This window comes from Condylura cristata, unplaced genomic scaffold, assembly GCF_000260355.1.
Source record: "Condylura cristata isolate star-nosed mole 26May11 unplaced genomic scaffold, ConCri1.0 scaffold00012, whole genome shotgun sequence".
NCBI lineage: Eukaryota > Metazoa > Chordata > Mammalia > Eulipotyphla > Talpidae > Condylura > Condylura cristata.
In genome coordinates, this window is record NW_004567113.1 from 11,099,178 (window position 1) to 11,112,440 (window position 13,263).

Below are 13,263 nucleotides of genomic sequence, written 5' to 3' on the forward strand. Positions count from 1 at the left end.
ACTAATATATCCTACCTTCTCTTGAGAAAGTAATGGCTGCTAAGAATACGGTTAAAGTATGCTGTCTTATTTAATCAGTGCATGTGGCAAGACAATTCAGGACTAGAGTAGGGCAAGATACATCTAGAGCAGGGGGCTTATATTTACAGATTCGACTCTGACTCTACTGATGCATCTTAAAATTTCTCAAGATTGGCAGTCAGGTAAACAATGTATACTTGCATTTATTTATCTGAACTAATTTTAAAAAACACTTTAGTGAAGGGTAACATGTTATTAAGCATTTGTGATCCCATTCCTTAAAATACATAATAAAGTAGGAATCCAGGTTCACAAACAGGAGCTCAGGATTCTGCTAATAAATTCAATTGATTCTGTTAAATTCTTGTGAGACTATGACACAAAAAATTCAGAAAGAAAATCATTATGTTAAAATGCAGTGCTTTTATGATATATATTTAAATATTCTAAGATATTAAAAGCATTATTTGTGTGTATGGTAAATGGAATGGAACAGAATGTTGCTATAATTTGACTAAAATAGCAAATCACAACCATAGAGAATTTTAACAATCTCTAGAATTGCTAATTGAGAGATTGTTAATGTCAATTAAATGAGAGAAGAAAGTATGTATATTTAATCTACAAGTTGTAATTGAAAAAAATGTAAGGTACTACATCAATTTTTGTATCATTGTTTTGAGTAGGGATTATGCTACTGCCCCAGGTTGATTTTTGGAGTCTAAAACCACAAAGAGGTGTCAAGTGCTGGCATTTCTAAGCGTTAAATGAGTTCAATCTAAGTGAACACTCCCATGAGGCCAGGGTGACTAACTGGCTTGTCCTTCCTAACTAGTAAAGGAAGTCAGCTGGTAAACCCATAACACCCTCAAGAGAGAAAGAACTCCAAGAGAATCGCTCCTAACTATGGTGGCTACCAGCTCTCCACAATTTGTCATGTATTTAAACTGTCTACTATTAATTTTTGAGCATTGGACAAAAGAACCAGGGAGATTGCAGATATAGAAAATTCTGTAGCCGAGTGGGGGGGTCAAAAATACCATGTCTGTCAGTCATGTATGGAATTACAGGGAGTTCAAGTTTAACTAGGCAAGGGTTACAAGCTAACTTCTTCAGGCAGCAAAAAGCTGTATTGTTAACATTCATCACTTTCTGAAAGGAAAGCAAGATATATTAGTGTAAGATGATACATTTTCAGATAATATTGTAGTATCTAATTACAATATCTATTTTCATTGTTTTTCCTATTGTTAGAAGTGAAGAGTGAAAAATGAGGACAAGATATCACCCCATAGCCACCATAGTGAACAGTCAAATAGTTATCAGCAGCCACGAACTAGGCAGAGATACAGGAGTAACCAACAGGGACTCCTAGTCAATTTATAGAGAAAGACTTTTAGTAGAGATGTATATGTCTTTGCTCTTCCCTTCCCCTCTACCACTCTGTATAAGAAACCACAAAGACCTCAAAGAGAGGAAATGTCATTCAGTTCATAGCCCTTACACACATATGCACACACAAACATTTCCATCCCCAGTGCTGAAGAGAAAAGAGGAAACAGTGCATTCGGTACTTCCTCCCTTGTTGAAGGCTACCAAGAGCTGAGATGCAATGGGGATAGACATGAGATTGAAACCAAGCCCAAGGCCTGAATTTTAAGTTCCATTCAAAGTTAAAAACTGAAAGTAGGAGGCATAGTTCTTCAAAAGGTTATGAGTTAATATGTGATCCATCTTTTATATTCTTAAGTATATAATCTAAAGAGATGAAAAGATACACTCACAAATAACCATAAATGAGTTCATGGCAGCATTATTCATAAGAGTCCAAAGGTAGAAACAATCCAAATGTCCATCAACTGAAGGACAGATAACTAAAATCTGGTGTATCAATACAATGGAATACTATTTGATCATATAAAGAAATGAAGTTTGAATATATATGACAACATGGGTGAACCTTGAAAACCTTATGTCTAAGGGGAGAAGTCAGCATTCAAAAAGAAAGAAAGAAATGCATCTGAAATTTCTGCTGCGTACATCAACAGTGATCAAGTCTTTATAAGTTATACTTCATGTAGTTCACCATTGATATAGTCACTGAATGGGTGAAAATAAGGTAATAGTAGTAGAAAAATAGGTATCAGCTGGAAAAATGAAAAATGAAGCTAAAGATGAAAAGACAGGAAAAGCATACGCTCAAAAAAACCCTAAGCAGATTAAAAAGTAAATGATTGTACATTATTTCCTATATCAGGTGAAGAAATAGTAGCCTTTTAAAATATGTCACTCTTAACCAATTTTACCACAAAAAAGTAATTAAAAACAAAATATATTACTCAAATGTTAAAACTGTAAGTATTCAAATTGCATTCTCACCCATTCACTTCCCTCTAAATTCTCTTCTACACTAGATGGAATAATAGTTTATGCTAATGAGCTAGACTAGATATGAGTTACCTGGTACCACATATTGAATTGTATCTCAAGTATGAAAGCTTCATCAGTATTAATAAATGTTAGAAATAGAATGCAAGGGATTCAACTCCATTTTTGTCTCTCCAGTAAGGAGTAGGTGTTGTGCGTGACACAAAACTAAGGCTGACTCTCTCTGGGGTGGTCCAGTTTCACAAAGAGAATCCTCCAAGACTCCTTCTCTGTCATCATAATTATTTTGATAAGCTCTAAAGGAGCTCAAAGAGTGCTTTAAACAAAGGAAAAAAGACATACTTACAAAGTGAGCATTGTTATTTTGAGAATCTTTCCATATGAGTTCAGAGTTTTGACAGTACAGGTCTCAAATGAAAACAAGTTACCTTCTGTTTAAAGTCAGCAATACTTATATGGGCTGATAACTATATTTTCTTTGCTAATTTAACTTGTAAAGTATATGTTTTCTATTCTGAGTTCCAAAATTCTGTGTCAGGATATGCTGAAGGTCAAAAATGTCAAACATGACGATGATGAAGATATGGTAACAACAATTAATATTTATTGAGCACTTAATACGTGGCCAGTTACTGTGTAAGTAGTCTAAAAACATCATTTCATGCGTGATAACACTATTTGTGAAATAAATAAGTATTAGCATCACTTACATTTTAGAGAGAAATAACTTATCCAAGTAAGGAACAAGTTACTTACACAAGGCCTGAATAAGTGAGCTAGGCAGTCTGACTTTAGAACCTGTTGACAAAACTCCTTTGCTCAACTTCTTCCCAGGGAAATACCCATTTAGGACAAAGTCAATATGAAGATAAAATTCCACATACTGTGACACATGTGGCCATAATGCCAACTCCATCAATTTCTATCTTTGTCCAAGATATCTGGTATGACTCTTATCATACATGCCCCTTCCAGTAGCAACAGATTATCCAGTTCTCCCTCCTACAGTCAAAGACGGTGTGATTGACATCCCCATAATAACAGTTGGTCAAAAGTCCATTGTTCATCTGTAGCAAAGTTGCTTTTCAATCACATTTTCAGAAAATTTGTCATAATGCAAAACAGTTCACTATAGAAACAACAGACAGAGCTGCTGAACTGAATTCTCAGAGGAGAATTCTTTTGGTAGGTGACAATTCTGGATTCCTTCACAATTAGTAAAATGTAGAATAAGACCTACTTTAACTGTTTAGCTCTAAATCCAACAAATCATTTAAAGTAAGAACATAAAAGCGGAAGAAATTCAAATCCTCAAGATAAAACCTTCAATCCTTAAATATGCTTACTGGACTCTTCGCATACAAGTCTGTGCTTACTTTTTCAAGTTCATCTCATATCACTTATAATCTTCGTTCTTATGTGCTCAAATAATTCACAAATTTCAATATACCAACCAACCTACCAAAGGAATTGGACTGAATATGTTTCATCCGAACAGCTTGTAATAAAGCTGTATCCTCCTTCAATGTTGAGGTTAAACATATATTATTCTGAAAAATATTTCCTGGACCTTGATGTTCTGATAGGTATCATGGCTTCCAACTGTTCTCAGAGTATCCTTATTAAAATATTACAATGAACAAAAAACCACCCTCCTGGATGTTTAGTGGTATCTAGTCACCTTTGGCAGAGACTACTATCTCTTTTTTGATGCTCATGCCTTCCTCTGCACCCAGGATAAAATTAGGGTACATCCTCAGGCTCCTGTGCAGTTACTTGTGGTCATGGGACTTAGCTCTAGCTAATGAAATATAAACAGAAATTATAGCCACTGTCATACCTGTTTCATCTAAATCTCTATGCAATACTCCATTTTGCAACCCCATTTCAGATGTATAGGAAGGAAATAACCCCATGACAAATTGGGAGGCCACAAGTTAAAATTGCAAAATGTCAGGCAACCTAGATTTCCAAACCGCTGAAACAGACATCTTCCTCTCCCACTTACCCAGAATGGCTTTGGACTTTCATCAGTGGAGGAAATGAGTTATTTCTTGTTAAATAGTTAATTGGGAGAGCTATTTATTTAGACATTTGTTATATCAGCATTATATTTCCTAAAATCTACCATAATATATGTAGGTACATCAGAAATCTGTAAATGTACACCGAATAGAAGATGTAATCGAAGAATGTGAAAGCAATGTTACTGCCATAAATAAACTAAAAACAAAACTAAACACAGGAACCACACCCCCAACATGGAAATCTATGAAAAAGTCCAGAAGCCAGTAAGTCATACTATGAGCTACCATAAAAATAGTAAACAAATGCAATTGAATAGTATAGATATCTTAAGATATATACCTTCTTTTTGTCATACTATTACTGCAAAAAAAATCTAAAATTAATTTTATGCTACTATATGACACTTCTTTCTAAGATTTATTACTTATTAAAATTACATTATTTTAACAATGTTATAAAGCTAGTACTACTGTTATCCCATTGTACATGCAAATTTAGTAAATTAAGCTTCAATCGCTTACTAACCAGACATCTTACTATCATAACACCTACGAGTCATAATTAATAAGTGGCTGAGGCAACATTCATAAAACAGGCTGGTTCCAAAGCATGTTTTTATCCCTGTGAAATAAAGGTCATATCTAGATTGCTATTTAGAAGTGTGTAATAAAAAATTCTTCAAGCAGTAGTAAAATAAAATACTATTTTATGCTAATTTCATTGTTTGATATAATCATTTCTAGGACAGAGATAGGAGTTCCTAAAAATGTATGAGTATACATAACACCATCTTAGATATTTTCATATATCAAGAGACTTACATATTAGAAGTCAGTCTTAGATCTGAGGATGAAATCCAAGTTTCAAGGTTGCTAGTATTATTTTAAACACTTAATAAAGATTTTGGTTTCTTCTGGCTCATATATTTTAACAGAGAGCAGAAATTGCCTAGAGATTTCTAGATGTTATTAACTCATGAGTTTCATTAAATATATAAAATTACAGCTTACTTTTAAATGAGTAATCTATTGTATCACATCTAGAGGACAGTCCTTAGGGTATAATTAACTTAAAATCACTTTGTTTTCTAAGTTAAGAAAATTCATTTTGATCTAATATAGTGTAAATTTCCTCATGTCCAGAGAAAAACCTTTCCCACACTATTAGATCAATATCTGTTGTGGATTAAAGTCTAGATTAGATTAATTAGGTTGATGCTTACTTGGGTTTTAGTCATTTTTATCAAGAGACTTAAATTGGCTCTAAATATTGACACTTTCTAATGTCAAACTCTAGATCCAGGATATACCAGGCATTCACTTGTATAACCAACCTTGAAATTTAGCTATTCTATAAGCAATGAAATACTTCACAACAGAGGTGAAACTATGTTTTTAGAAAGGCACTTGGAATTTGTCATTGGATTTATTCTACAAACTCTATATACACCTTAATTTTAGAACAAATATAATATTCATAACTTATCTATTATTCAGCTGCTTTCTCCATGTTACAATATCTATCACTTACTAGTCATTTCTTATGATAGATAATGAAAGATGGTCAAGCAGATATTATCATTAACCAAGTTTCAATCATTTTTAAAACCTTTACAATAACTATCTAAAAGTCCTGGGCATGCAGTTTAAGTGGAAGATATATCTAAAAATAAATTCTTCCATATAGTATGATAAGAAACGGATATCTGCTTTGTATCTGATATCTACATGACTGTGGTCATTTTGTTTTATATCTCTTAAACCATAATATCTTCATCTGTAATTATTACCCCCTCAGTCTCCACTATTTTCTATGCAAATGTAATAAAAAGTATGGAACTGTAATATAGCTGTCAGATCTCAATATGAGCTAGTCTTAGGTTCAATTTACAACTAAGACCAATTTATATGTTCTTTCATTAATGCCATATGAATTCAGACTGACTTAGAGACAAACTATGGCACCACCATGTTTAACTTTAGGCAGCAATCTGTATTGCACTAAACTTTAGTTTCTTCATTCATAAATTTGGATAATCCTATGTTACATGAATATATATACTATATACTAATATATACTATAGAATATATAAAGATAATATACACACTCACATGTATATACACACACACATATATTTCTTAGTCTGAAGATAAACTCTACTAGGTGCTTAAAAAATTGGAGTAATTTACAAAACTTTTCGTTTTATAGTAAATACTTTTGTTGTTACTTTTACATAATTCAGTTAGACAAAAGAGATCTTTGTAAAAAATCATGTTTGAGGCATTCAAAATACTAAAGCAGAGACCTGATTCAGATTCCAAATTAAATTCTTGAACTTTGACCCAAGGGAAATAGCCTTAAGGACATACTGTTAAGGATGTTAATGTAAACCAATCTAAAATGTTTCTTCTCTTATTTTTAAATCCCATAGGGATAGGTGAACGGAAAACACAGAGCTGATGGCTCAGCAGCATCTACTTTCATAATTAGTACACAATAATCTCAACTGATAATTCTGACTGCAGCTGCAGGGGAAGATGGCCATTTTTCCTTACTTACTTCCACCTAGAGGTTTGTGGTTGGTTAGTAAATAAACAAAGAAAAGATCTCAAAGGAACCACAAAGAGACACAGAAGCTGTTCCCATGGGCAAATACTGTTCTGTTTAACACCACATCCGTATTTTATGCAAGCTAATGTGGAGAAACCCCAGAGAATTGAGGCTGAAAACCAGTCAGAAGTTAATACTGAAAGCTGCATTTACAGTTTTCCTTCAAATCTGTGCCTCCAACTTACTTCTGATGAAAGAAAGATGTTTTGTCTACAATATATATCTTCTAGCAGATGTCTATGAAAGTTTTCTCAGGAATTACATTTGCCGGAGGGACTCAGTCTGTTGCAGCAAGTAAAAGTCAAAATTGCTATTAGACAAGTACAATTTGCCCCTTGGCCTCAATTAGCAAGTTCATCATCTTGAATCAAAATAAACAATAAGAAAAAATGAAGACGGGCAAAGAACTGAGGGAGACCAGAGAGACTGGATTGCCCTTAGTTTCCAGTTTCTAGAAAAACCCTTTATTTCTTGAATTGCTTAGACCCATAGAACCTTTTATTTTCTCGCACTTACCAAGGGCTTAGTTTCATCTTCATCTTTGAAATAATAGAGTTGATCACCCTTGAGCACAAACCAGCGGGTATGCCAAGTCTTGACAAAACCTCCCTGCTTTCTCAGCCACCCACATTTGATGGCGTTGTTTCGCCCTTGGCCTTGTGGGGGGTTCTCCGTGGAGTCGTTGTTCTCTTCCATTATCAAGCTGATGGTCTTTCCTATTTAGAAAAGAGAAAAAAAGGAAATAACAAGGTGCTTTGCTATCTTTAGGACTGATATCTGTTCCATATTTTAAGTAGGAAAATAAAAAAGGTAGGAAGGATGAAAAATATACGTCAATTAGCTCACCAAATTTCTAGAAGCAAACCCCACACCTGACCACAATATATAGCTGAAGGAAAACTTGGATAGGATCTGCTGTGTCTTCCTTAAATGAGCTAGTCAGCTGCTGGCTGATTAAGAGCCCTTTTTCTAAATAGGACTAAAGAAAGGGAACTATCTAGTGGTAATGTGCTACGAAACAATTTTAAATAATGAGCTAAAAACACCATCAAAAACATTCTCAAGATAATGTGCCTCTGCTGGTGAACACTGGTTGTGGTCAGATTTTGTAGGCCTCTGATTACCAGAGAAAACACTAGCCTGACACATGTTTAAGGTTAAAGAGATTGCTTTAAAAACCTCAATGGAAGACATTAGTTTTACATGTGTTAAAGTTTCCCAATCTGTATATGCCTCTCTTACCAAAAATATTCCTTTGAGACTTAATTTGGCTGGTCATGACTTAGTACAGATGAAAAACTTTAGGAAAGCAACAACAAAAATCACACTGGGCAGTTGAGTTTTCTCCTCTCTACATCCACTTTTAAACTTCAGGAATGAATAGTTCACTCCTGTCAATTAAATGAGGAAGAATATTCCTAGGTTCTATGCAAAGGAGGACAAAGGTGTATACAGACTGAGAAAATGAGTTTACCATAGAGAAAATATTAATCGACCTGTAAGAAACTAATGTATCATACTGAGAAGAAAGTAGGTGAACTTTTCTGGAAGGAAACAGGGACCAATGGCTACAAATTCCGAGTTTTTCCTGTCCCAAAGATTTCCTACAAATCTTTCTAATGTTTATTTCTAAGCTTTTTTTCCAAAAGTGAGTTCACTCTTTATTATTTTTAATATTTATTTATTTATGCATACAAGAACTAGGGTACAGGCCAGAGATGTGAGGGTGAGAGAATTTATCAGAGAGAGAGTGGGGAGCAGAACCTGCAGATCTACTGAAATACACTGCTGAGGTGAGCGGGCAAGACAGGAGTGGTCTGATGGGCCATAGAGGTCACCCCTGCAGTGGGGATCAAGCTCATGCTGCAGTGGCTACAGTTAGCCTCATAGAGCTGCACTTTAACCCCTTGCGTCCCCAGGGAGAGTTTATTTGTGTTTCTTCATTGAAGATTCAAATACTCTAGCAGTGTACCTCTAGTTTCTTCTTCCTTCCTTCCCTCTCTCCCTTCTTTCTTTCCTCCCTCTATCCATCCCTTCTTCCCTTCCTTCATCTTTCTCTCTTAAGTTCATGTGGTTTTTATTAAGATAAATTAAAAAAAAAATCAAGACTTTAGCAAATGTTTTTTTTTCTTAGCCTTATCAATGTAGCAGAGACCCTGATCCATATATGTGAATATACAACATAGCACGTGCAAAAACAGAACCTCACTGTAATATTTATCAATGAACAAAAACCCAATTTCCCCATTTCCACAAATGTTTCCAGTTCCTTTGAATGTAGTCCTGCCATTTCACCCATAGAGATTAAGGAGAACCTTGGTTTTAATTACTTCAGACTTTGATAATTTCAACCATCTTCTCAGTAGTAGCTGCACCTCTGTCTTTGGCCTGCTTTCTAAGCTATCTCCATCATGCCTTTCTTTTCATCTCTTTAAACCACTTGTGGGCCCTCCCTGGTAGCACATGGGGTTGAAGCACAGCATTAGGAATCTAGCCACAGCCCCACCAGCACCAGTTCAATCCCAAGCCAAGGAGGTGACCTACATGGCACAGCAGACCTCTCCTTTCTTCTCACCCACTGCTCCCTTCAGCAGTGCACTTCATCAATCTGCCTATTGTGCTCCCCACTCAGTCTCTGGTGAGTCTTCTCACTGCCCTTGCACCTCTGGCCTGTACTCCCATTCTATATGCATAAATAAATACACCTTTTTAAAAAAAAAACACAAGTAGTTCACTTGACTTCCATTTATCTTGGTCAATATCTGCTTTTCCTTTCTCTATATCGCCATATCTCCTCCATATTTCAGGTCCTCTTCTCTATAGAACACCATGTAACTTCCATTGCTCCAAGGAGCCCTCCCATCCCAGTGATTGCTTCTGCAGGACAGTCTCTCATCCTGTGTGTACATGTGCTTGCACAGATTGGATCATGCCTAACACTCTAAGTTTGTTATGCCCTGTGGGCAGGAACTTTCATCACTTTTATTCACATTACTTGACCTAGTACAAAGAGCCAAGCAAACCTCACTCTAAATGAGCAATAAATGTTGTAATTGAGATAATAAGTATGCTCATTTAGAACACTCTAATTTTTTTGGTCTCCTGGTATTTAAATTGTTTAAATCCATATAACTTGCTATTTTGTCATCACTTATTTATTACTTGATTAAATATCTTGCTACAAAACTAAATAAAACAAAAAGCAAAACATTCTGACATACACACACATACATACATACACATACAAATCTAAAATTCATTATACAATAGCAAATTTTTTCTGGGGGCATTTTCTTCTCTCCTTTCATATTTATGCTTTTATTAAGTCTGAAAAAAATCTCCTCTAAAATATTTCAAGTAACTAACAACCTATCTTCAATAATATAAAAAATGCAAGTGATCAATTTCCCTTTTGTCTATCTTTAATGCCTTAGTAAAAAAAAAAATGCACATTAGTGCATGGTTGGTTTATGATTTGTCTTTAGTATGTTGCTTGTAAGTCTGACGAAAACAACTGACAAAATTGCCTGGTGAACTCCTAACTAATCTTATATCTTCATGACTTCACAATATATTAGAAAAGACTTTAATAATATTATTAATTATAACAATTCATTTATAGAGAAATAAAAATAGATTGTATCATATTCCTAAGGGAAAATAATGTTATAATTACTACTGCATGAATAGAATTAAATTAAATTTTGCTAAAATAACCATAGTTTTTATAGAGAAGTCTTCACACTTCTCAAGGAATTAAATGGCTAACAGTCTGCTTCATTTTTAAAATGAGGATTATGATCCCGCTTAACATTCTATTTTTTTTAAAACACCTATTTATTGGCCTTCCCTGGTGGCACAGCGGATTAAAGCATGGCATTAAAAAGCTAAAGTCACTTCAGCACGAGTTTGATTCCCCACCCCAGGGGTGATCCACGTGGCACCGCAGATCTCTCCTGCCTGCTGGCCCGCTGCTCCGCTCTGCAGTGTACTTCATCAGTCGGCTTGTTCTGCTCCCCACACTGACTCTGGTGAATCGTCTCACCGCCCCTGCACCTCTGGCCTGTACCCAGTACTGTATGCAAAAATAAATAAATCCTTTTTTTTTTAAACTATTTATTAATGCATATAAGAACTAGGGTACAGGCCGGAGGTGTGGGGTGTGGGTGAGAGCATTCACCAGAGACAGAGTGGGTAGCAAAAGAGATAGATCAACTGAAATACATTGCTAAAGAGAGTAGTGGATGAGACAGGAGAGGTTTACTGTGCCATGTAGGTCAGCTCCCATATGGCTGGGGATTAAACTCCTGCTGCAGTGGCAGCTGAGAGCTTCATAGTGCTGAGCTTTAACCCTGTGTGCCATCATAAAGGTCCCTCTCTAAAATCTATCACCTCTGTGATTCCATAAAAATAAAATAGCAGATATATTCACCACTAAATACAAATCTGGCAAACCGTAAAGCTTAATCAATGTTTAATGATTTAATCACTTTTGCAACAGTTTTGGTGCTAGGTATCTAAAAGTGAACATGATCACCTTCTGAAAGATGATCCTACCCAAAATTTGATCTCAGTAAATGTCACCATAATATATCCAGTTGCAAAAGCAGTCATCTTTGAATCCCGATTCTCCATTATCCTAAAAATGAAATACATCAGCAAATTCAAAAGACTATAATCTAAAAAATATTTCAAATCCATCCAATTGGCTCCATCTCTGTGATCAAAACTACCATTATCTTTGACCAGACAATTCTAATAACCTTCCAACTGATCCCATTACTTCCATTTTTAATCACCACCACATGCATCTTATTCTCCACAAAACAGATAAAAGGGAGCTTTAAAATTTTTAATCAGATAATTATTTTTTACATTTAGATGTTATTGACTCCCATTGTACTCACTTGAAAGTCTAGAGTCTTAATATTATTTAGAGTGATTTAAACTATAAACATTTGGCATTTATCTATTGATCAAATCTAACCTCATGCTTATTCTTTATTCTCCCCACCCCAACACACACACACGCACACACATGTACACACACATACAAGATTTGGTATAAGTAACCACACAGCCTACTTTAAGTCCTGGAAATATCCCAGGACTTATTCTTTGAATCGTGGCATTTTCTAGTGTCTATCTCAGCTACTGTGTTTCATGAACATTGCATGGACCCCCTTTCCATTCTTTAACCCCTAATCTAAACTCTACTTCCCCCAACAAGCTTATACTAACCAATCAGTGAATTAATCCCCCTTATCTTCTTCTCTGTATCACTGAGCTCTGTCCTGTGTCTGCTTAAGACTTCTCGAATCACTATTTTTTAGCTGCTTATTCTCAGTTATCCCTCCAGGAGATTATAAGCTTTAGAAGGTCAGGATGTGTTTTTCCTCACTACAGTATACCCAGTGCCTTTAATATTGCTTACTTGCTATTCAATAAACATGTGTTGAATCAAGGAGAATAGCTATGCAAAAATCACAATAGAATTCCTACAAAGACTACTTAGAGAGCTCTTTTAATTACCTTTAATGTATTAAAGATTTTATACTTCAAGAACTTGAATTTTTTCCTGTGGTATAGAAGGCTTATATTAACATGAAAATTGTTCTTAAGCACAATGTCAAAATCATCAAACAAACCAGAAACCACCCTTTACAAAGAAATATAAATTCAAAACTTATACTTGTCAGCCTTGGAAGGAAATACATGTATTCAATTGTGGTTTCAGCATGAAGAAAACAGATTCTGAGAGAAGGATTTAACAGAGTCTCCACTGGGAAAGCACTTTCACTGTAGTCAGATCACAGCAACTGGGTGGTGCATAGGATTACACAATGGGAATATCAACTTACATTTCTAGCAAATTGTCAAAACAATGACAACATAACAATGACATAAGTCAACAGTTACTATAAACCTAAACAAAAGCAGAGCTGAGAATAACTCATCTTCATATCAATCATAGGGAGAAGACTTACTGATAGATGCCATGCCATGTGAGCTTCGAAAGCTAAGATCATGTGATGAGCTCACAGGTTTGAATTATTTTCTAGGGGTGTGAACTGATTTGTACATTTACTCATCTGGCTCCTTTTTACAACCAGATGGGCTAAGAACAGTGCAAGAGGCCCTCCCTGGTGGCGCAGCGGGTTCAAGCACTGCACTAAAAAGCTTATGCCATTTCTGGCCCTCCCTGGTGGCGCAGCG

The 13,263-nt window shown here is 35.3% G+C and overlaps 1 protein-coding gene across 3 annotated transcripts in view; it reads right to left on the reverse strand.

Annotated features, from left to right (window-relative positions):
• The window catches only part of ARHGAP24 (Rho GTPase activating protein 24), a 644,333-nt gene that overhangs the window by 345,148 nt on the left and 285,922 nt on the right, over positions 1-13,263 (reverse strand). For all 3 annotated transcript variants that reach the window (XM_012724157.1, XM_004681145.2, XM_012724156.1), the window contains exon 2: positions 7,564-7,763. In XM_012724157.1, coding sequence (XP_012579611.1) covers positions 7,564-7,743 — 180 coding nt within the window. In that variant the 5' untranslated portion in view covers positions 7,744-7,763. The remainder of the gene's footprint in view (positions 1-7,563; positions 7,764-13,263) is intronic.